The 23,116-nt window shown below is 51.5% G+C and overlaps 1 protein-coding gene and 1 long non-coding RNA gene across 3 annotated transcripts in view; one reads left to right on the top strand and one right to left on the bottom strand.

Annotated features, from left to right (window-relative positions):
- LHPP (phospholysine phosphohistidine inorganic pyrophosphate phosphatase) overlaps positions 1–23,116 on the top strand; it is a 134,639-nt gene that overhangs the window by 88,953 nt on the left and 22,570 nt on the right. The window contains exon 7 of one of the 2 annotated variants that reach the window (XM_067709119.1): positions 16,779–16,920. The exons of the other annotated variant lie outside the window; for it this stretch is intronic. Coding sequence (XP_067565220.1) covers positions 16,779–16,887 — 109 coding nt within the window. The 3' untranslated portion in view covers positions 16,888–16,920. Of the gene's footprint in view, positions 1–16,778; positions 16,921–23,116 lie in introns of those variants that run through there. 2 annotated transcript variants of the gene reach the window in all.
- LOC137208657 (uncharacterized) lies at positions 11,733–16,911 on the bottom strand. Its single transcript, XR_010935702.1, has 3 exons — positions 16,794–16,911; positions 16,473–16,688; positions 11,733–15,262 (listed from the first exon to the last, which is right to left on the bottom strand). It is a non-coding gene; the product is annotated as an uncharacterized lncRNA (long non-coding RNA).

The following is a 23,116-nucleotide window of genomic DNA, read 5'->3' as shown; positions in this document are numbered from 1 at the left end:
AAGCCTGCTCTCTCAGGCAGCCTAGCAAGACAGAAACTTGCAGATGATAGCCACTCTACACCAGCCAAATACCATAGAATCAACTGTGGTCTCTTCCCATCCATGCCAGCAAGGGCCCAATGGGGAGCCTAGACTCCCACCTTTTTTATTTTATTTTAATTTTGGCTGCGTTGGGTCTTTGCTGCATGCGGGCTTTCTCTAGTCATTGTGAGCGGGGGCCACTCCTCATTGCGGTGCACGGGCTTCTCATTGTGGTGGCTTCTCTTGTTGCGGAGCCTGGGTTCTAGGTGCGTGGGCTCAGTAGTCGTGGCACGTGGGCTCAGTAGTTGTGGCTCACGGGCTCTAGAACACAGGCTCAGTAGTTGTGGCGCACAGGCTTTGTTGCTCCACGGCATGTGGGATCTTCCCAGACCAGAGATCGAACCCGTGTCCCCTGCATTGGCAGGCAGATTCTTAACCACTGCCCCACCAGGGAAGCCCGACTTCCACCTCCTTGAGGCTGTAATGAGCCCCTCACCACTGGGGTCGGGGGGTATCAGAGGAGGCCAGGTAGGTAGGGAGCCAGGGTGATAAAGAGGGCTCCTCAGCTGGGGGGTCAGTGGTGACCACATGGAGATCCTGTGCTTCTACCCCAACCAGCAGTAAAAAGGCCACCCCCACCCACTCCCACTCACCGTGTCGACGGAGGCCATATGGGAAGCAATCATGAGGCATTCCTGGTCCTTCCAGCCAGGGTGGAACTTCCACCCTGGACCAGCAGCAACCAGTGCCCCACCCTCACTTCAGTGTCAACAGAGTCCCAGTGGGGAACCTGGGTTTCTACCCCAACTGGCAGCTCTACCCTCTTTCAACTGCTGGAGTTGTATGTTCCCCAAAAAGCCAGCCTAAAGAGAAGGTTTAAATAAGATCCAGAGTCTCATACCATAATACCCAAAATGTCCACATTTCAATACAACATCACTTGTCATACCAGGAACCAAGAAAATCTCAACCTGAATGAGAAAAGTCAATCAGTAGACACCAGCAATGAGATGACACAGATGTTAGGAAAAAGATTTTCTTTTTTTTTTTTTTTTTTTGCGGTACGTGGGCCTCTCACTGTTGTGGCCTCTCCCGTTGCGGAGCACAGGCTCCGGACGCGCAGGCTCAGCGGCCATGGCTCACGGGCCGAGCCACTCCATGGCATGTGGGATCTTCCCGGACTGGGGCACGAACCCGTGTCCCCTGCATCGGCAGGCGGACTCTCAACCACTGTGCCACCAGGGAAGCCCAGGACAAAGATTTTAAAGCAGCTGCTTTAAAAGTGCTTCAACAAGCGATTGCAAATATGCTTGAAACAAATGACCAAGTAGAAAATTTCAACAAAAATGTAGAAAGTCTCAGCAGATAGAAGATACAAAGAAGAACCAATGAAAACTTTAGAACTGAAAAGTACAGTAGCCAAATTAAAAACCTCAGTGAATGGGCTTGATAGCCCCTTGGAGGGGACAGAGGAAACATCGGTGAACATGAAGATAGAAAAATAGAGGTTACACAGTGAGAAGAGAAAAAAATAGACTGAAAAAAAATGAATAGACATTTCACCAAATAGACAGATAGCAAATAAGCACATAACAACAGGGGTCCCCAACCCCCAAACTGTGGACCGGTACCGGTCCATAGCCTATTAGGAACCGGGCTGCACAGCAGGCGGTGAGGGGCGGGCGAACGAGCAAAGCTTCATCTGCCGCTTCCCACCACTCCCCATCGCTCCCCGTCGCTCCCCACCAGAGGCTCCCCGTCGCTCCCCACCGCTCTCCGTCGCTCCCCACCACTCCCTGTCGCTCCCCATCGCTCCCCATCCCTCCCCATCGCTCCCCATTGCTCCCCGTCGCTCCCCACCACTCCCCGTCGCTCCCCACTGCTCCCCATTGCTCCCTGTCGCTCCCCGTCGCTCGAGTTAACTGCCTGAACCATCCCACCCCCCTGCCCCGGTGGGTGGAAAAATTGTCTTCCACAGAACCAGTCCCTGGTGCCAAAAAGGTTGGGGACCGCTGCAAAAAAGATGTTCAATGTTATTAGTTATTAGGGAAATGCAAAACACCACAATGAGCTGTCACTACATACCTATCAGAATGGCTAAAATAATAATGACAACAGCTAATGCTGACGAGGATGCTGAGAATCTGATCACTTAGGCATTGTTGGTGGGAATATGAAATGGTGCAGCCACTTGGAAAAAGAGTTGGGCAGTTTCTTAAAAATCTAAACACGCAACTATCAGGAATCCCCTGTCAGTCCGATGGTTAGTATTCTGTGTTTTCACTGCCAAGGGCACCGGTTCAATCCCTGGTTGAGGAACTAAGATCCCACAAGCCACATGGCATGGCCTAAATAAATAAATAAACATGCAGCTGTCACAGGACTTGGCCGTGGCACTCCTGGGCATTTATCACAGAGAAGTGAAAACTTACGTTCACACAAAAACCTGTACATGAACGTTCATAGCAGTTTTTCTCCAAGCCCCAAACTGGAAGCAACTCAGATGTTCATCAGTGGATGAATAGTTAAACTGTATATCCATTGCACAGAATACTACTCAGCAAGGAAAAGAAACTATTGATACAGTAAATAGATCTCCAGTGAAAAAAGCCTATCCCCAAAGATTCTGTGCTGTCTAATCCATTGTATATAACATTATTAAAATGATAAATTAAAATGATAAATGATTAAAATGATAAAATTATAGTGATGGAAACGGATTAGTGGCTGGCAAGGATTAAGGTGTGTGATGGGGTAGGAGGGAGGTGGGTGTGGTTATAAAGGGCAGCATGAGGGATCCTGGTGGCGATGAAAATCCTCTATATTTTGACTGTAAGTGTATCAATACTTTGGTTTTGATATTGTTCTGTAGTTTTGCAAGATGCTATTATTAGGGGAAACCACATGGGAATCTACAGTTATCTCAAAATAGAAGTTTACTGAAAAAAACAATGAAACTGGGGTGGGGTGAGGGAAACCCCTTTGTACGTAGCAACCCAGAAAAATGCCTATGATATAACCTGAAGTGACAGGAGCCGATGACAGACTTTCTTGTTTCAGAGTGATGACAATTCTGGAATAAGCAGGCTTGTTGGGGGAAAGAGACTGGAAGGCAACGTATGTTGAGTCAGAGGATTGAAGTCAACCTGTTATTTATCGGTCTGTCTGTCTGTCTGAACATTGGTCTCCTTCAGTCCTTCTTGGTTCTCCAGTGGGAGACGGATGAGGAAGAGGGTGGTTGCAGTGTAGGGTGCTGAGTCTGGGGTGGGTCTGTGCACTATGCGTGGAATTATGGGTAATGTTTTCTTCTTATCTCCAAGTTCCAAACGTGATATGGCTATGTTAATTTTTTATGATGGAGGAAGTTATATATTAGAAAAGGAAACCACACGAGCAAAGTAAGGCCCTTCTTCTAGCCATTCTTGGGGGAGCTCATAGGGTGCACGGGTCACTGCACAGTCGTCTGACAACAGCTCTGGGTTCCAGGGACTCGGGGGGTGGGGTGGGATTTGCTCTGAGCCCTTTGCTGCTAGGGCTTTCCCCTGCACTTCCCTGACACAAGCGCATCCCAGAACCAGATGGCTGGTGGTGGGCCTCACAGGCCAGACACCCCTGTTCTAGACTGTTCTACCACAAAGCCATAAAGCAGAAGGAAATTCCCAGGCAGCAGTGGGGCAGCAGCTGTCACAGGAGCCCATGTCTCCATTCAGCGGTGATGTCCTTACCCAAACATGTCCCATGCTAGGTTCTGTGATATTGAGGTTTATAATAAGAAACATATATTTGGTCTTCCTCTCTGTTTCTGGCACAGAGCCCCTAAAACCTTTGGAATTTCCTAACTGATAAAGAGCAATAAAGGTATCTCATGTTCATAACAAACTCCTTTCAACCACCTCCGAGTTTATGTTAATGCGGTGACTTTTGGAAAGTCCCAGGGATGGGTCTGGTTGCCAGGGGAACCAACGTTGTGATTAGAGGGTTGGTACTTTCATTTCCCCCTAACACCCCAGTGGAGGGGAGAGGAGCTGGGGGGTGCGGTCAGTCACCAGTGGCCGATGATTTATTCATTCATGCCTACGTAATGAAGACTCTGTAGAAACCCAGAAGGATGGGCTTCTGGAAGCTTCTGAGTTGGTGAACACGTGGAGGAGCTGGGAGAACGGTGTGCTGGGAGAGGCCGTGGAAGCTCCTTGCCCCTTTCTTCCTACCTCACTGTGTATCCCTTATAACACCCTTTAAAGTAAACTCGTAAACGTAGGCCAGTGTTCCTCTGAGTTCTGTGAGCTGCCCTAGCGAATTAATTAATTGACCCTGAGGAGGCGGTTGTGTACACCTCTGATTTATAGAGGGTAGATCAGAAGCACAGGGACCACTTGGACCTTGGTATCTGAAGTTGGGTGGGGGACAGTCTTGTGGGACTGAGCCCTTAACCATGGGAGCGGACACTCTCTCCAGGTAGACAGTGTCAGAACTGACCTGGTTGTAGGACAGCCAGCTGGCGTGGGAGAATTGCTTGGCGTTGGAAGCTCCGCGCACTCTTAAAGCACACTCTGCTCAGATGTGCAGAAACCGCACGCCAGGTGACGGGCGAGGCCCACCTGAGATGCTCAAGGCCTCCCCTGGGCGAGCTGCCCCTGCCTGCAGCATCCCGCGGCACTGAGAGGCAGGTGTGAATAAGGAGGGCGTTTTTCTCCCCTTGGAAATGATTTTTGGTTGAGGTAGAGGGTTTTGTTTGTTTGCTTGTTCTTGGACCGAGTGCAGAAGTAAGGCCTCGTAAGTAAGGCCTTGCATCCTTTACTGGAAATCAGTAAAGAGCACAGGTCCTGCTGGCTGGCTTTGTAGGTCACTGTCCCCAAGAAGTCACTTGTTGGCCTTTCTCCGCTGACATGCATTTAGATTTAGGGTTACGGCTTAGCTTGGGGGGAGTGGGACCCATCAAGCTGGGTTTCTGGGTTTTGCACCTATTTTTAGAAAGGGCACTATTTTTAAATTGAGAACCGCCAGCTGAGTCTCCATCTGTCCTTCCGAGTCGGCACTGGGAAGCGGCCCAGTGCTCAGAGACCTGACATGGAAGTGAGGCGGCCCCTTGCCTTGCTTCCTGGGTGGCCACCTTCATCCAAGAATTTCAAGGTCTTTTCTGGTATCAGTTCTTGGCACGTCTGGGTCCGTCGGGCGGGGAGGAAGCCCAGCTCCCACTGTCCCCGCGTGCAGTCACAGACCTGGGGGCATCTGGCCTTGCTCAAAGTCACCGGGCAGCAGCTGAAGAGGTTGGCAAACAGAGCCTGGACTGTGCCTGCCAGCTCCCTGCTCCAGCCCAGGGACTGTGTTACAGCGGGTCCAGCTGGCTCGGAGGACCACTGCTGCCCCTCTCCGTTTGTGTGTGGTGGAGAAAATTGGACTTTATACCTTCAGAAACCTGACAAAACAAAGGCACCAGGTGGAGAGAACGCCTGCTGTCCTCAGAGGGCCTCTGGGGGGGGGGGCTCAGTGCGGCCCGCTCAGCCCCTGGGTGGCCGCAAAGCTGGGCTTGGCCACCGTGCACTATTTGTTGTGGGCAGTCACCATGCTACGCTCAGTGGGTGAGGCCCAGGGACAGGTGCGCTGAGCCCAGTGGTTCCCCGGCGCACCTGGCCCAGGGGTGGCACCGTCACCAGTGTCTCTTAGGGGCCAGATCCTGGAGACAGGACATGTCATCATATCCCCTCTGCACGCCCAGGTGCCCTCCCGGTACCCAGAGTCTAGTTAGCGTCATTGGGTCCCCCGGGACAGCACTCTGGGAAGCGTTGTCCTTGCACCCCAAGGGCACACTGCTACTTGTTGCCTGGTGGGCAGTAAGCTGGGAGACCTTGGGTGCCAGCCACCACTTCGGGGCCGCTTTTCCCCGATTTTCCCGACATTGACATTAAGCCGTTTGGCTAAGGTGATGTGTGTTGCTGGCGTAACTGTAACGTAGGCCTTTGGAGTGCTGGAGCAGCTGGGCCCAGCTTGCAAGAGTCAGGGGACTTCCCTGGTGGTGCAGTGGTTAAGAATCCACCTGCCAATGCAGGGGACACGGGTTCGATCCCTGGTCCCGGAAGATCACACGTGCCGCGGAGCAACTGACCCCTCAAGCCACAACTACTGAGCCTGCGCACCTAGAGCCCATGAGCCACAACAAGAGAAGCCACCGCAACAAAGAGTAGCCCCCGCTGGCCGCAACTAGAGAAAGCCCCTGCGCAGCACCGAAGACCCAACACGGCAATCAATCAATAAGATGGGTCTGTCTTAAAAAAAAAAAGTCAGTTGTGCGCATCTCCCTGGCCCTGGCCAGCCGTGTCGTGTCGGTAGCTTGAATCAGCCGTGCTGGAAGTATGGACAGTCAGCAGTGCTGCAAACTAGGGATAATCCCCGACCCCACCAGGAGCCAGTTTACCAGCCGCCTCTACCTTTTGGGGTCTTTTGTGCAGAGTTAATGGGATCCCAGCAGAAGCTTGGCCAGGTCACCGTGAGGCTGTGAGGGTGAGGGGTGGGTGGGCAGCCGAGCTCTTCACCTCGGCAAGGAGGCCAAGGGTCTGAGGGGCCGCAGCTGTGCCTGGAGGGCGGTTTATTCATCTGGGCCCCCCTACCCTTTCTGGTGGATTCCCCCAGGCAGCCTTGCTTTGCCCTGGAGCAGTGCCCTACCTCATGACCCCCAGTTCTAGGAGTGAGGGCCCCCAGGCTACACTGCCTTATCCTCCAGGCAGAGCTCCCAGCAGGGGAGGGGAAGGGGAGAGGGCAGTTCGCTGCGACTCCGAAAGCTCGAGCTGGGGCTCCTGCCCTGGTCTCAGAGTCCCAAAGGGCGTGGACCCTGCACCTCCACCCTCTGGACACCCCAGCCCTTTGTCCCAATCTCTGTTGGGGCTAAGTGTGCTTGGGTCTGTCCTCACAGTGGACTGCAAGCTCCCTGTGGGCCAGTCCTGCCTTGGTCAGCTCTGTGTCCACAGGCCTGGGTAGAGCAGGACGCAATAAATGTTCCTTAAATGAGGGAGAGGACCCGCACCAGGGAGTTAGCATGTACTCGTGGTGACCAGAGGCACAGGTGGGTCAGATCCCAGCCCAGCCACTTGCCGCCCTCTGTGTGTCTCTGGCTGTCCTCCTCAGCCTTGGTCTCTTCCGCTCATAAATGGGTGTAAATAATAGGATAGAAGACACAAGTAAAGTTCTTGGTCTGCTGCCTGTCTCCTAGCAGTGCTTAATACGTAGTAACTAGTGTTATTGTTATTAATGAAAACATCCTTTATGGTCTCCTCTGTGGGCAGTTTTGAGTCTTTTAATATCCCCGGATGACCACAAAGCAGCAGTCTTGGTGACACAGGGCAGGACTGTTGGTTAATATTCTGGGGCAGCCTCACGTGGTTACTTGTGTTACTAGCTGTGGTTGAAGGAGTGATATTCTCCTGGGTTAGACACCTGTGCGCACACCCATGCACATGCATGCACAGGTACCCATGCACATGCATGCATGCATTCAGGCACTATATGGACACACACCACGTACAAGCACACTCACACATGCACACACGTGTGGATGCCCGTACACACATGCACACACTGTGTACACACATGTCAACATGCACACAGCTGCTCCCTGTAACCTCTAACACATGGTTTCAGTAGCTGTATAATGTTCCATGGTTCTTCCTAAAGTTCCTTTAAATTAACCTTATTGAAAAATAACAGTGGAGAGAAGTGCACATATCGTAAGTGCACAGCTTGATGTATTTTCACAGAGTGAAACATATCTCAGTAACCAGCCCCAGGTCAAGAATCAGGACATTTCCAGGCCCCCAGAAGTCCCCACGTTCCCCCCTTCTGTCACTCCCCCATTACCAGGACGACCACTTTCCTGACTCCACGTGTTTACTTTATGAGATGGACCCGCGCAGTGAGCTCTCTCTTGTGTCCTGGCTTCTTCTGCTCGGCACCGACTCTGACATCCTCCCGTGACTGTGTGTAGGCGTGGGTGGTGCACTCATTGCTGTTCAGTTTCTGCTGGTTCTCCATTATACTGATGTGGGCATTGGGGGCCATTTGGAATGGGGCACCGGAATATTCCTCTGCGTCCTGTGCACACGTGAGATGCATTTCTGCTGGGTGTGTGCTTGGCACTGGGAGCCCTGCGTCTGCTGCTGTTCGTCATCAGAGTCCAGTGAGGGAGACACACCTGCCAGGTGAGAGCCTGGGTCTCCAGAGCAAGCGGGAATGTGGAGGGCAGGGCAGCCTGAAAGCACAGTTGTAGCGTGTTTGAGAACTTAATTCCTTTCTATGACTGGATGCTATTTCATCACATGAATGTGCCACATTTTATTTATCCATTCATCAAGTAATGGACACTTGGGTTCTTTCCACTTTTTGGCTATTATAAATAATGCTGCTCTGAAATTCCATGTACAAGTTTTTGGTAGACATATATTTTCCATTGTCTTGGATATATACCTACTTGTGGAATTTCTGGGTCAAATGGTGATTCCATGTTTAACTTTTTGAGGAACAAGCAGCCATTTTTAAAGACTGGATAAGCCTGTGTAAGGAGAAGACTAAACGTATTCACTTCCATTCAAGAAACTTAACATAACATGGTAAATGTGAGAACCTTTTGAGCCTCGACCCAAACATCCCCAAAGGTCCACACGCATTACCTGGGAGCCGTGTCCCCACGTGCCTGGGAGGAGGACCTTGGAAGGTAGAGGGGCCGTCGTGGTGTTGGTGGTAACAGAGTCCAGCCCATCAGTGAGATCAAAGAAACTCATAAATGGAAGTGTTTTCATGGTTTTTCCTCAGAGGTCACTCCTTTAACCAGCTCTCGGGTGTTCGGGGGTCGTCAGCATGCTGGGGAGACTGAAGTCCCTGCTGCGTGGGCTCGCGGGTTAGCAGAGGAGGATGGGCGATGGCGAGGGTAAATCGGCAGGTTATATTCTATGCGAGAAGACAAGAGGGGCTCTAGACCGTGAGCAGTGTGCAGGGGTGCCGTCTGCCGTGGCTGCAGGTGCAGCGGTACAGAGGCGTCGCGGCTTCTACTTTTTCTGCCAGGGTGGCCCATGGTGGGGTTTGCACAGAGGACAGAGCTGACTTGAGGTTTGGAAGGGGTCCCTCTGGCTGCTGTGTTGAGAGATTACTGGGGGGTGAGGGCAGGAGCAGGGAGACCGGTTAGGAGGCTTCTGCAGAAATCCACTGAGAGGTGGTGGTCCTTTGTACAAAGTAGTGGAAGCACAGTGTAAAGAAAATACCTGTTCCAATAACACGGAAATACGTCCACTGGATCATCGTTGTGCTCCGGATATAGTCATCACTGTTGCCGTTTGACATGGGTTCCCCTGGACTCTTTTTTTTGTTGTTGGTGGTGGTGGTACGCGGGCCTCTCATTGTTGTGGCCTCTCCCATTGCGGAGCACAGGCTCCGGACGTGCAGGCTCAGCGGCCATGGCTCACGGGCCCAGCCGCTCCACGGCATGTGGGATCTTCCTGGACCGGGACACGAACCCGTGTCCCCTGCATCGGCAGGCGGACTCTCAACCACTGCACCGCCAGGAAAGCCCTGGACTCTTTTATGTGTGTATAAACACATACTTTTTTACTTTAGTGGGATTATACCATAAGTATAAAGTTCAGGAATCTTGTTTTCTGCCTTAATACACCCTGGGTGTCTGTGTCGACGTATACGGAACCACCGTCTTTTTGCAGCTGCGAGGCACGTATGACACAGTTGGGCTGTTATGTATTTAATAATTCCCAGACTCGAAGACCTTGCTGTTTCTACTTTTTCACTATTTTAAACAATGTTGAGGTGAAAATTCTTTTATAGACATATGTGTGGATGTTTTTAAAAATAAACTTTTGGGGGCTTCCCTGGTGGCGCAGTGGTCAAGAATCTGCCTGCCAATGCAGGGGACAGGGGTTGGAGCCCTGGTGCGGGAAGATCCCACATGCCGCAGAGCAGCTGGGCCCGTGCGCCACAACTACTGGAGCCCGTGCTCTGCAGCGGGAGAGGCCACTGCAATGAGAAGCCCGTGCACCGCAACAAAGACCCAGGGCAGCCAAAAATAAATAAATAAATAAACTTTTCATGTTGGAATAATTTCACAGGCACAGAAAAGTCACCGAGATGGCACAGAGGCTTCCTGTCCTCTCTCCACCCAGGTTCCTCTCTTGATAGGATCTTACATTCCACGGTCCACTTGTCACAACCAAAAAACCGAATTTGGTACATACATTGTTAACTAAACTCCAGACTTGGTCTGGATTTCACCACAAACATATATTTCTGTATACTTGTTTGATTATTACTTTAAAATAAATTCCCAGGGACTTCCCTGGCCGTCCAGCAGTTAAGACTCTGCGCGTCCACTGCAGGGGGCATGGGTTTGGTCCCCGGTCAGGGAGTTGAGATCCCACATGCTGCGTGCCATAGCCAAAAAGTAAAAGAAATAAAAATAAAATACAGTAAATTTCCAGAAATGGAATGGCTGGGTCAGAGGGAACATGTAGTTTAAGTCCTGCCTTATTGCTTCCAAGAAAGATGATGCTGGGTCGTCATCCCACGGAGTGGAGGAGGGTCCCATTGCCCCCACCCTCACCAGCTGCTGAGTGTTGTCACCAGGGTGAGAGCATGGCGCTCTGGACTCTGGGTCGCCTGTGTCATCTCGGTCGTTTTGTAGACGAGGAAAGCGAGGCCCCGAGAGGGAAGGTCCCTGCTCCCGGTTATGGAGCGTGGAGTCTCAGAGCCAGGATGGAGCGGGGCAACTTCGCACTCCTAGCCCGAAACACCGAAGATTCTACCTTCCCAAACGGTGATTTCGTACGCCTGAGACTTGGACAGGTCCAGGTTCACATTTGAGACATGGGAAACAAAAAGCCACCCTCACAGCCTGCAGGCACACAGGCCCAGGTGCCGCGGTGCAGCTGCCCTGAGTCTGGGGTCTTCATGCTGTGCCCGTGCACACACCAGGCTCAGGTCCACCAGCCCCAGCCCCGGTGCCCTGGGAGCTGTGTCCGTGGTCGCGCCTGGTTCGGAGCAGATGACTCAACACCGCAGTGCTGGCTCCTCTGTGAGTTACATCTTCCGTCGGACAGCGTGTGCTCTCTGTGTGCACGTGTGTGAAACCTGCAAGACAAGCAGATGAGACCCTCCTGCCCAAGTATTTGTTGTTGCACAGAATAGAAAGTCATTTTTGACATACGGCTCTCGACACACAGCTACACCAAACCAGCAGAACGGTGCCGAGGGTTACAGGTTCCCCAGAAAGTGGGAGTCGGGAACCATGCGGGCTCATCTCCCTGCGGGAAAGTGCCCTTGGGATTGGTTCCCTCCCCCAGAGCAGCGCCCCCCAGGGGACTTTGTCATAGTCACCTCGGATCCCCAGAACTCCACACACGCAGAGCCTGACTCGGGGCTCTTGGGGGCTTACCTTTGGCTTTAAACTTCACGAGGTGTCCTGTGTGCAGAAGTGGTGGGGGCATCAGGACTGTGGAAGATCAGACACGGGACCTGCATCCGAGGTCCAAGTTCACGGCGAGCGATACCTGGCCTCTGAGCTGTCCCAAGGGCACAACCAAAGTCCTGAGGAGTCTGGGCCAAGGGAAGGGAGTGGTCATATCCCACCGGGCACCTGGAGTGGTCCCGGAAGATGCAGCGATGCAGCGCCTGAGTTGGAGGGTGGGAGGGAGGGAGGCGGGCAGAGGTGCAGGGCTGGGGGGAGAAACGGCGGGCCTGTCATCTTGAAGAACTAAGGACGGATTCCAGGGTCTCGGCCGCTGAGGCTACGCTGTCCTCTCGGCCCTCAGCACACGGTCATCCCTGGGGCTCCTTCTCAGCCCCTCTCCTTCATTCTCCCCCCAGGCAACCCGCCCAGGCCTGTGACCGTAAACCCAGCCAGGGATGCTCCCCCAACCTCGGCCCGCAGCCGGCCCTCCCTGCCTCTGGCATCAGGAGCCTTGTGACCTCTGCCCTAGCCCATCATTCAACATCTCCAACCTGGCAGGTTCAAAACAGAGCCCTTTGGAAGTTTAAGCATAAACAGGATATTTGCATAGCCTTAAACTACCCCTCAGCAAATATTCAGCAATTATAAAGGGGGAAATGGGGAGTTTACAGTGGAGGATTCTGGTAGACTCAACCTTAGCCAGGTGAGGAAGGTGGACGTCAGCTGCAGTAAGACATCACGCACTCCTGACACTGCGCTGAGAAGGGCACCGCAGCCCTGGGTGCCCTTCCCCATAAACATGGGAAGACTCTGTTGTACCACAGTGAGGAGGGAGTTGAAAGCAGGGAAGTGAACAGATCCTGTGCACGAATGTTCATAGCACACCGTTCTTCACAATGGCTGAAAGGCAGAAGCAATCCCAAATAAATGTCCATCAGCCAGTGAATGGGTAAAAAAATGTGGTCTTTCTTTATGATGGAATTTTTTTTCTTAACTTTTTATTTTATACTAGAGTATAGTTGATTAACAATGTTGTGTTAATTTCAGGTGTACAGCAAAGTGATGCAGTTATATGTACACATGTATCTATTCTTTTTCAAATTCTTTTCCCATTTCAGTTGTTACATAATATTGAGCAGAGTCCCCTGTGCTATACAGTAGGTCCTTGTTGGTTATCCATTTTAAATATAGGAGTGTATACATGTCAATCCCAAACTCCCTAAGTATCCTTTCCTCCCACCCTTCCCCTCTGGTAACCATTAAGTTCGTTCTCTAAGTCTGTGAGTCTGTTTCTGTTCTGTAAATAAGTTCATTTGTATCTCTTTTTTTTAGATTCCGCATTCCCTTTCTCCGTCTGACTTACTTCACTCACTATGACAATCTCTAGGTCCATGCATGTTGCTGCAAATGGCATTATTTCATTCATTTTAATGGCTGAGTAACATTCCGTTGTATTATATATATGTACCACATCTTCTTTATCCATTCCTCTGTCAGTGGACATTTAGGTTGCTTCCACGTCTTGCCTGTTGTAAGCAGTGCTGCAATGAACATTGGGGTGCATGTGTCCTTGCAGACCATGTTTTTCTCCAGCTATATGCCCAGGAGTGGGATTGTAGGATCATAAGGTAGTTCTATTTTTAGTTTTATAAGGAACCTCCAAACTGTTCTCCATGGTAGCTGTACCAATTTATATTCCCACCAACAGTGTAGGAGGGTTCCCTTCTCTCCACACCCTCTCCAGCATTTATTGTTTGTAGATTTTTTTGATGATGGCCATTCTGACTGGTCTGAGGTGATATCTCATTGTAGTTTTGATATGCATTTCTCTAATAATTAGCAGTGTTGCACAGCTTTTCACATGCCTCTTGGCCGTCTGTATGTCTTCTTCGGAGAAATGTCTATTTAGGTCTTCTGTCCATTTTTTGATTGGGTTGTTTGTTTTGATGATGTTAAGCTGCATTGAGCTGTTTGTAAATTTTGGAGACCAATCGCTTGTTGGTCACACCTTATGATGGTATTATTCAGCCATAAAAAGGAATGAATTTCTGGCACATGTTACAACATGGATGAACCTTTGAGACGTTACACTCAGTGAAGTAAGCGGACAGAAAAGGACAAATACTCTATGATTCTACTTCGTGAAATTCCCAGAAGAGGCAAATTCACAGAGACAGAAAGTCACATGGTGGTTGCCAGGGGCTGGGGGAGGGTGGGGATGGAGAGTTATTGCTTAATGGGAACACGGTTTCTGTTGGGGTGTTTTTAAACCTGTGGGCACTAGATAGTGGCGATGGTTGCACAACATTGTGAATGTCATGAGTGCCCCTGAACTGTACTGTTAAAAATGCAAATTGCTATTTAGAAGAGCAAATTTTATGTTCTACATATTATACCACGATTTAGAAAAATTAGTAACGCAATACACCAAAACCCATTGATTTGTACACTTTAAATAGGTGATTGATGTGGTATGTGAATTGTATGTCAATACATCTGTTTAAAAAACAAAAAAATCGAGGGACATTCTACAGAATGGTCACTATTCTCCCAGGGGCGTGCCACGTGGGCTCCCTCCCTTCCTCTGCTCAGATGCCATGTCTTAGTCTGCTCGGGCCGGACAGACTGGGGTGCTTACATAACAGACATGCATCTTCTCACAGTTCCGGAGGCTGGAAAGCCAAGATCGAGGTGTTGCATCCGTAGGAAGAATGATTAAGGAGGGGCCGGCTCTTGTGTTCCTCTTTCCCCTGAGTCCCTGGTCCCCTTTGTCCTCTCCTCCCCCTGCACCAGCTTCCCCCAGACTCACTGCCACCTGCGTCACCTGCTCTGCGGGGGGCGGGCGGGGGCCGTGTCTTCTTCGTCCACAGCCTGGCCTCCAAAGCCGTCATGCGCGTGGATGAGTGAGTAAAACTCTCCCAGTAGTAAGTGTTCCATCCTGTTGGTGCAGTAGGGGTGTGAGCAGGAGAGGGGACGCGTTTGGACAGCAGGGCCCAGGGCTGGGCAAGGACTCCAGGCGGCCTCCTGGCCCACGGAGAGGCTCACAGCCCTCGTGCGTCTGCCGCGATGTTCAGCCGTCAGCCGTTCGTGAAACGGAGCCCCGAGCCAAAGGAGAACGTGGATCCCACCTGCACTGGCCATTTCCACGTTGTCCAGAGCACTCAGGCCTGGTTTTCTTCATCGCTTTGTTATCTGAACACCCAGCGTTTTGATTATGAGCTGCTGAGGATGACTTCATGTGAGATTTTACTGCTAAAGGGGTGCACACAAACCTGGCAGGACAAGAGTGAAAATACAGCTTTTCCAGAAATATATTTAAAGAAAAAAACGTTAAGAACCGGCAGAACATAAAGTGCTGGTACGAAGTGTGAGGCAGCGAGAGATGCAGGGGGCCAGCCCCCCCCGCCAACAGCCTGCCCCCAGGCCTGCCAGGAACGTGGGTGCAGGGGCCTCCCGGGCCCCCCTGCACATGCACACACAAACCTCCTTCCTCCCTGAGCAGGGCATGGCCAGAGGACCGGGGAGAGCTTCTCCAGGCTGGGGTGCCAGTCCCAGGAAGGCCTGTCCCAGACGGGGCACCCATGGCTAGCATCTGTGCGGCCTGGGGAGAGCCCTGCCATCCCCGGCTCTCTCCTTCCACAGCCGACGAGCCCCCAGGCTCTGCCTGCCCGCCCCCCCCCAATCTGGCCTGTGCCCCAGGTGGGCTGCGGAACGCCAGACCAAGGCCAACTCTCCATCTGCCCGTGTCAAGGTGACGGCCAGCGTTTGTCATCTTGAGCTCTCACGTGCGTGTCCTTTCCACCACTAAAGGAGACAAAGCAGGCACTATTATTTGCATTCTAACGATCGGGACATCGAATTATAATAATAGTCCCCTTTGAGTGCGTAAGAAGTAGGAACCATTATCCTCCCCACTTTAGAGCTGGGGGAACGAGGACCAGAGAGGTGCCTGCCCGGTTTGTGGTTGACCAGGAGATGAGCCAGGTGGGCTGGCTGCTCCTGGCCCCCTTGGGCCCTGAGGCCCAAGGCCAGGGTGGCTCACCCAAGCTCTAGCCGGAGACGGGCTGGCCCCTGGCCGCGCACCCCAGCGCCCTGAGCAGGGGGGTGCACTCCCACCCCAGCCCACCCACGCGGCTTTGTCCTCCGTCCAACCTTTTCTTTAAAGCAAGACGTCCTCTGGAAGGAGCCCACCCGGAAACTTTATTGATCCAAAGAAAAAACTGAATTAGGTTCATAGACTGTCACTCTTGACACTCTCCGGGGGCCACCTCCGGTTTCCAGGGCCCTGGGGAGCCCGAGTGCCTACGTCTGACCCTCGTCCCTCCCTCTTCAGACGACACCAGGTGGCCTTCAAGGCCGGGCCTGGCCCTGCCGTTCCCACCTCGAGACAGGGCAGTTGAGGTGCCTGAAGGCCTTACTGCTGCAGTGCCTGCCCGGCCCCCAGCCCCCAGGCCTCGGGGCAGGAGCTGATGCTCGCACACTGGGCCGTGCGTCCAGTTTCCTTTTCCCTTCCATCACCCTTGCCCCTGCGACCAGGTGTGTCACCCCTAGGAAGCCTTGGCAGACCCGTCCCCGTCACCCGCCCTGGTTCCTGGGGCGCACCTCCACACGGGGCTGCCGGCTGTGTGCTGAGCGGGGGCCGAGGGCCTCACCCACATTCTGCCAGGCCCTCCCCTGGCAGATGAGCCATGGGGCGCCGTCGTGGCCTGGGGTCCCGGGCAGGGGTGAGGAGAGAGGGGGTCAGGAAGGACATCTCCTGTGTGCTCAGGTGCTGAGGGGGCACAGACCCCAGGGGACCCAGGTAGGGCCGCCGGCCGCAGGGAGTTCACGCTCGGCTGCGCGTCTGAAGCTGGCGCAGCCTGAGCTGCAGCTGTGAGTGCCCGGAGGGCTGGGCCTCTGCCCTCCGCCCTGGCGCTCCCACCGCCTGCACCACCCAGGCAGCCCGGCCGCCAGCGCCACCTCCTCATGGCTCCACACACTTAGGTTCTGGCCTTTGGAAAAAGGCATCACTTACTTTTGGTCCCACCCATGTCTGGCCGCTTGGAGGTCCCATCGAGGGGCAGAGGGATTTCTAGGAAAGGCGGCCACGTGGAAGGGGTTCTGCAGGCGAGTAACCTGGGAGAAGCTGGGCTGCTTCAGGCGAATATACCCACGATTCCAGCCGCATCCCCGAAGGTGTCCCGACGCTGTCGTTGTGTCTGAGTCTCTGTAAAGCAGGTCTCCCCGGTGCCTGCAGTAAGGAGACAGGCATTGTGAGGCTCAGGAGGGCGGGGCAGCCCGCATCCCCAAACACATCTGACCACAGAACCCTTCTTTGTAGGAGCATCTTACGCACCAGGGTTTGGAGCACGTCCTGCAGAAGGCCCTCCTGCTCTAGGCAGCCCGCCGCCATCACGGAGCTGGCGAGGGTGAGTCCCTCCGCCTCTTGATGGAAAGAGTCAGCTACTGGAAAGGTAGAAGAACCCCAGCACTGAAGTCCTTCCCGTTTCCCTCAGCTGTATTCATGCAACGTGGCACCAACAGGGAAAATCACACATAGGACATATTTATTTAGAGGCCTGGCCAGCCTCTGGAAATGAGCATTTCAGGGCTGGCCAGGAAAGAGGCTGGAGTTATGTGGGAGCATTTCAATGTATGGCTGTCCCACAATTTGTATTCCAGTCTCCTGTTGATGGACGTGTAAGTGGTTTCCGGTTTCTTCACGATTATAAATCATACTGTGGTGAGCCGTGTTGGCATGCCTCCTGTGAAAATGGGCTAGGTTTTCTTTAGAACAATTTTCCCCACACTTGCTGGGTAATAAGCATCACCTTGGAGAGCTTGTTAAATACACATATTACCAGGTCTGTCCCTGGTGGGTCTGAGTTTTAGACCCGGGGAATCTTTTCGTTCTTTCAACAGGATTTCAGTGATTACTGTCATCAGGGAAGTTTAGCCAAGCCCTGATTCCAAAGCAGGAGAACTGGCTCAGCGAACGTGGTTCACAGTTTACTAATTAGATATGCCAATCACGCCAAAGTGGATGTGCCCGGCTCTGTCCCCTCCAGCAGTGGAAAAGAATCCCATTTTCCCACATCCTTGCCAGTTCTTTGTACCACGAGGTATTTATTTAAAAGGAACTTTTTCCAAACCTGAAAAGCGTGTACTAATATCTTGTTTTAATATAATTTGCGTTCCCTGTACTTTCAGTGTGGTTGAGCGCTTTTTCGGTGTTTCATGACCATTCACGTTTCCTTTTTGTGAATTACCTATTCATATCCTCTGCTCACTTTACCATGGGATGCTTGTCTATCTAAAAGTCGTTTGTAATAATCTTCTAGACACTCCGCTCCGGCTTCTTTGTCAGTTCCCTGTATTGCAGACATTCATCTCCAGTCTGTGGTCTGTCTTTTCACCTTGTTTATGGCGTCTTGTTGAACAAAAGTTTTAAATTGCATTATAATCAGATTTATTGATCTGATCCATTTTCATTTTCACTTTGTTATGGTTTGTGCACTTTGTATCTTGTTTAAGACATCCTCCCCTCCCCATAGTTAGAAAACTGGTCTTCTACATTGTTCTCCAGAAGTTTTAAAGTTTTGGTTTGCACATTCAGATTCTAAATACACACCCATTTGCTGTGTGTGCATGGCCTGAGGCGGGGGATTTAATTTTATTTTCTATGTGGATAGCCAGCTGTTCCAACACCATCTTTAATAGCCCACCCTTTCCCCTCTGATCTGTAATGCCACCTCTGTCATATGTCAGCTTTCCATATTAGCTTTTATCACTCTCTTTAAATGTGGTCTTTAAAAAACAGCTTTACTGAGATATAATCCACAACCGTACAATCCACCCATTTAAAGTGTACAATTCAAGGGGCTTTAGTGTGTTCACACACCATCACCATCAGTCAATTTGAGAACATTTGCATCTCTTCTAGAAGAGACCGTGTAGCCCCCTCACCACTTAGCTACCCTCCCCGCATCTCCCCAGCCCTGAGCAGCCCCTAACCAACTTTCTCTCTATACAGATTCCCCTATTCTGGAAGTACATGAATGAGACCATATAATATGTGCTCTTTTGTGACTGGCTTTTTTCACTTGGGTATATACCTATGAGTGGAATTGCTGGGTCATATGGTAACTAGTTTTAATCATTTGAGGAACTGCCAGACTGTTTTCCAAAGCAGCTGTACCATTTTACCTGCCCACCAGCATCATGTGAGCGTTGATTCTTCCACATCCTCTCCTACACTTGTTATTATCTGACTTTTAGATTCTGGCCATCTCAGTGGGTGGTGAAGTAGTATCATTATTGTCTTGATTTGCAGTTCCCTGGTGACTAATGACGTCAGGAATCTTTTCACATACTTACTGGCCATTTGCGTGTCTTCCTTGGAGAAATATATGTCAGATCTGTTGCCTATATTTAGATTGGGTTGTCTTTTTATCATTGAGTTGTAAGAGTTCTCTACTCTGGATATAAGGCCCTTATCAGATATATGATCTGCAGATGTTTTCTCTCATCTGCGGGTTGTCTTTGCATTTTCTTGATGGTATCCTGTGAGGCACAAAAGCTTAATTTTGATGAAGTCTAAATTACCTATTTTTTCTTTTGTTGCTCATGCTGTTGGTGTCATATCTAAGAATCCTGTGATAAATCGGAGGCCATGAAGATGTACCCCTATGTTTACTTCTGTGAGTTTTCTATTTTTAACTCTTACATTTGAGCCATTTTGATCTTTGAGCCGTTTTGAGCTCATTTTTGCCTGTGATGTGAGATAAGGGTACAACTTTATTCTTTTACACGTGGCTATCCAGTTGTCCCAGCACGATGTGCTGAAAAGATTATTCTTTCCCCTTTGAATGGTCCTGGCCCCCTCGTTGAAAATCAGTTAACCTACACACACAGTTTTATTTCTGTTAGAACCTTCAGTTCTATTCCATTGAGTTTTATATCCGTCGTGTACCACACTGACTTGATCACTGTTGCATTGTGGTAAGTTTTGAGAAAGGGAAGTGTGAATCCTACTTTGTTCTCTTTTTCAAGATTTTTTTTGCCTATTATGGGTCCTTCGCAATTCTGTGTGAATTTTAGAGTCAACTCATCAGTTTCTACAAAGAAGTCAGCTGGGATGTGATAGTGATTGCCTTGAGTCTAGTTCTGGGGACTTTGCCATCTTAACCATGTTAAGTCTTCCATTCCATGAACGTGGGATACTTTTCCATTTATTTAGATCTTTAATTCCTTTAACAATATTGTGTAGTTTTCAGAGTATAAGTTTTCCATTTCTGTTGTTACATTTATTCCTAAATATTTTATTCTTTTTGATACTCTTGTAATTGGAATTGCATTCCTGTTAGATGTGGGGTTTTTTGTTTGTTTTTTTGTGGTACGCGGGCCTCTCACTGCTGCGGCCTCTCCCGTTGCGGAGCACAGGCTCTGTACGCGCAGGCTCAGCGGTCATGGCTCACGGGCCCAGCCGCTCCGCGGCATGTGGGATCTTCCCGGACCGGGGCATGAACCCGTGTCCCCTGCATCGGCAGGCGGACTCTCAACCACTGTGCCACCAGGAAGCCCTAGATATGTTTTTAAGAAAGCATTTTAGAGTAAATTTTTCTTAAGCTGAAGGCTAACATGCTAAAGGTCCCAGGTAGTGTGAAGCAGGTAAGTCCTGAAGGATCTTGCCCCTCCCCCTCCTAGCCCAGCAGATGTTCCAGATGTTGTGGCTGGGTCTCTGCCTTGTTCCCTTTCTGTCTAAATGAGAGGCGGGTGGGGTGGGGTGGGGGGAGATCAGTGAGATTAATCAGTCCTCTCTCCAGAGGTGGGGCCGATGGAGAGAAAGGCCCAAAATATTCCCTCAGTATTCATCTCTCCTGGCAGGGGAGCAGAAGGTCAGGGGAGATTGCCCTCACCATCCAAACCTGATCTGGTGAGGACTGTGGTCAGTTATGAATGTGAGTGAGACAGGCCCCTGCCCTGGAGGATCCCCCAGGTTTGTGGGGAAGAGAGACACAGACTCAACACAGAATGGTAAGGCTGTCTTGGGGACACCACACTGCCAAGGACTGAGTTTGCTTGTGAAGGGCATAGCCAGCAATGTCTGTGAAAGTCCAGGAAGCCTTCCTGGAGGAGGTGACATTTGAGCCTAATCTTGAAGGAAAGGCAGATTCTCTGGCAGGCAGAGAGGTTAAGTCTTTCCAGCAGAGGAAAAGATCTACATGGAGGTCCTCAGGTGAGAAAGAGGCCACAGCTCTCCTGTGGCCCCCGCCTTGCTAATATAATATTAAATGACTCAAAAAATGTTATGAACTAAAGGTTTTCTCATCTCAAAAGACCTTCCCAGGGTTAACAGTAATTAAGTTTTATTGTCATTACCTTGGGAATTGCCCTACCATGCATCTGTGAACCCTGGCTTATTTATATATAAGCATATAAATCATTATCTCATGCTATTGTTTTTAACTATGAGGAAACATAGTTAACTTGGAGAATTAACAAGTTCAAGTGCTTTAAATGTAACAACTAGCTCTGTAGTGGTGGTGGGAAGTCCTGATTGGTAGCACTTGCCACTTGCCATGGTGTAAATTCTCCCATCATGGCTGATTTTGAGCCACCAGCATGATGTCACTGAACATGGAGTTGGAGAGACACGTGCACGGTCAGCATAGACCAGGGCAGCACACGGCTGTGTGCAACTCACTTAATTTATGTTCTCATAAAGAAAATGGGACCCCACGGCTCTCTCTGGGGTGAAACCAGTATCAGCAATGGAGACATCAGCTGATTTCATCCCCAGCGTGCAGTTGTGGTTGTGTTGATGTAGCCCCAGGAGAGAGGGAGGATGGATGGATGGATGGACGGATGGATGGGGATTACACAGAGAGGAGAATGTATGTCTCACCTTTGCAGAGCACAGAGCAGCCAGCAGTGAACAGAGCAAAGGGGTTTGGAGGGAGTTGTCGAGAAGGGAGGGGAGGGGAGGAGAAAGAGCTAAGAATTCCCAATCCTGTAAGAAATGCTGCCCAGCAAGAGCATTTGCTGGGCTCTGACCCCTGCACCATCCAAGTCCGATACTCTGGGCAGCACTCAGAGGGGGAGCCAGGTATCTGGAGAACAGCCACGCACCTCTGCTGCTGATGTCTGGACCCTGGTCCCAGCCAGCAGTGCCCCTAAGACATAGCCCCCGCTGGAGCCCACATTGGAGCTGGCATGCAGAGTGCCCATTTCCGCTGTCTGTCCTCGAGCCTAGGCGCGGAGGGCCCTGAAGTGGCCCCTGTCAGTGCCTTGGTGGCTTTACGAGGGCTCCCAGGCAGCCCTCGCCTCGGTCCTTCCCGAGTGTCGGCCACGCGGGATTCAGAATGGGGAGGTAGGTCCAGAATGTGTGGGAGCCAGGGATGGGGTGTGGGCCCCTGGGTGGCAGGGGACGGACCCCCCCCCCAGAAGAGTGAGGCTCCCCTCACTCAACACGTCGTGGCAGGGGGAGATTTTCCCCAGGGGCACCCCCGCCCTGTCGTGTTGGCCACAGCTGTCTTCTTTCTTTCACAGCAGCCCCAGTAACTTCACCTTCTGCTCCTGAATTCGGTCTGAATGTTTGTTTCTCCCTTTCTGACCAGCTTTTCTTCTCCATCCCTTCCTTTAAGCCTGATGCAGGGTGACCCTGCTGATGTAGCAGCCAGTGCCCCAGCCGGTGCCCCTGTGGCACGAGATGTGCCCCAGCCCCACTGGGCCCTGCTCTGCCCCTTCCTCCACCGTCACCACTGTCCCCCACTCTGCTTCCAGGGCCTTTGCTCTAGCTGTTTGTTCTCTAGAGGCCGGAACCCACGCTGAGTTAAAAAAAAGAAAATCCCAGAGACACCTCGGGGTCTGGTGCTGACCTTGCACAGTCGAAGCCCTGGCTGAGCACAGGTGCGGGTCGGGGGCAGGGCTGCCAGGCTCTGTAGTGATGGGCCTCCCAGACCTACAGGTCCCACACCAACAATGCCACCCCGCCTGCCAGTCTTGAGGGGAAGCCCTGCCCCCACCCCCCACCTCCCCCTCAGCGAGCCACACCGCAAGTGCTTCGTGTGGGGAGAGTCAAAGGCTGAGAAAATACGGGCCTCTGGACGGGCATGTGTTAGAGTTCAGGGACTCTGCATTCCCGGCCCAGAGCAGCCAAGGGCACGGCACCTGTCCCTTCGCCTCCAAGGTGACCACGTCCCCAGCCGACCTGAAGCGTTGCTCTCTAGAGCAGCAAGCTAGGCTGTTTAATTTTTTTTTTTTTTAATTTATTTTTGTCTGTGTTGGGTCTTCGTTGCTGCGCGCGGGCTTTCTCTAGTTGCGGCAAGCGGGGGCTACTCTTCGTTGAGGTGCGCGGGCTTCTCATTGCGGTGGCTTCTCTTCTTGTGGAGCACGGGCTCTAGGCGTGCGGGCTTCAGTAATTGTGGCACACGGGCTCAGTAGTTGTGGCTCGCAGGATCTAGAGCGTAGGCTCAGTAGTTGTGGCTCGCGGGATCTAGAGCGTAGGCTCAGTAGTTGTGGCGCACGGGCTTAGTTGCTCCGCAGCATGTGGGATCTTCCCAAACCAGGGCTCGAACCCGTGTCCCCTGCATTGGCAGGCAGATTCTTAACCACTGTGACACCAGGGAAGCCCTAGGCTGTTTAATTTTTTAAAAGAGAAGTTTTTATAAATGTCTG

Source organism: Pseudorca crassidens, chromosome 16 (genome assembly GCF_039906515.1).
Source record: "Pseudorca crassidens isolate mPseCra1 chromosome 16, mPseCra1.hap1, whole genome shotgun sequence".
NCBI classification, from domain to species: domain Eukaryota; kingdom Metazoa; phylum Chordata; class Mammalia; order Artiodactyla; family Delphinidae; genus Pseudorca; species Pseudorca crassidens.
The sequence above is the reverse complement of the archived record's forward strand: the minus strand, read 5'-3'. Positions and strand labels throughout refer to the sequence as shown.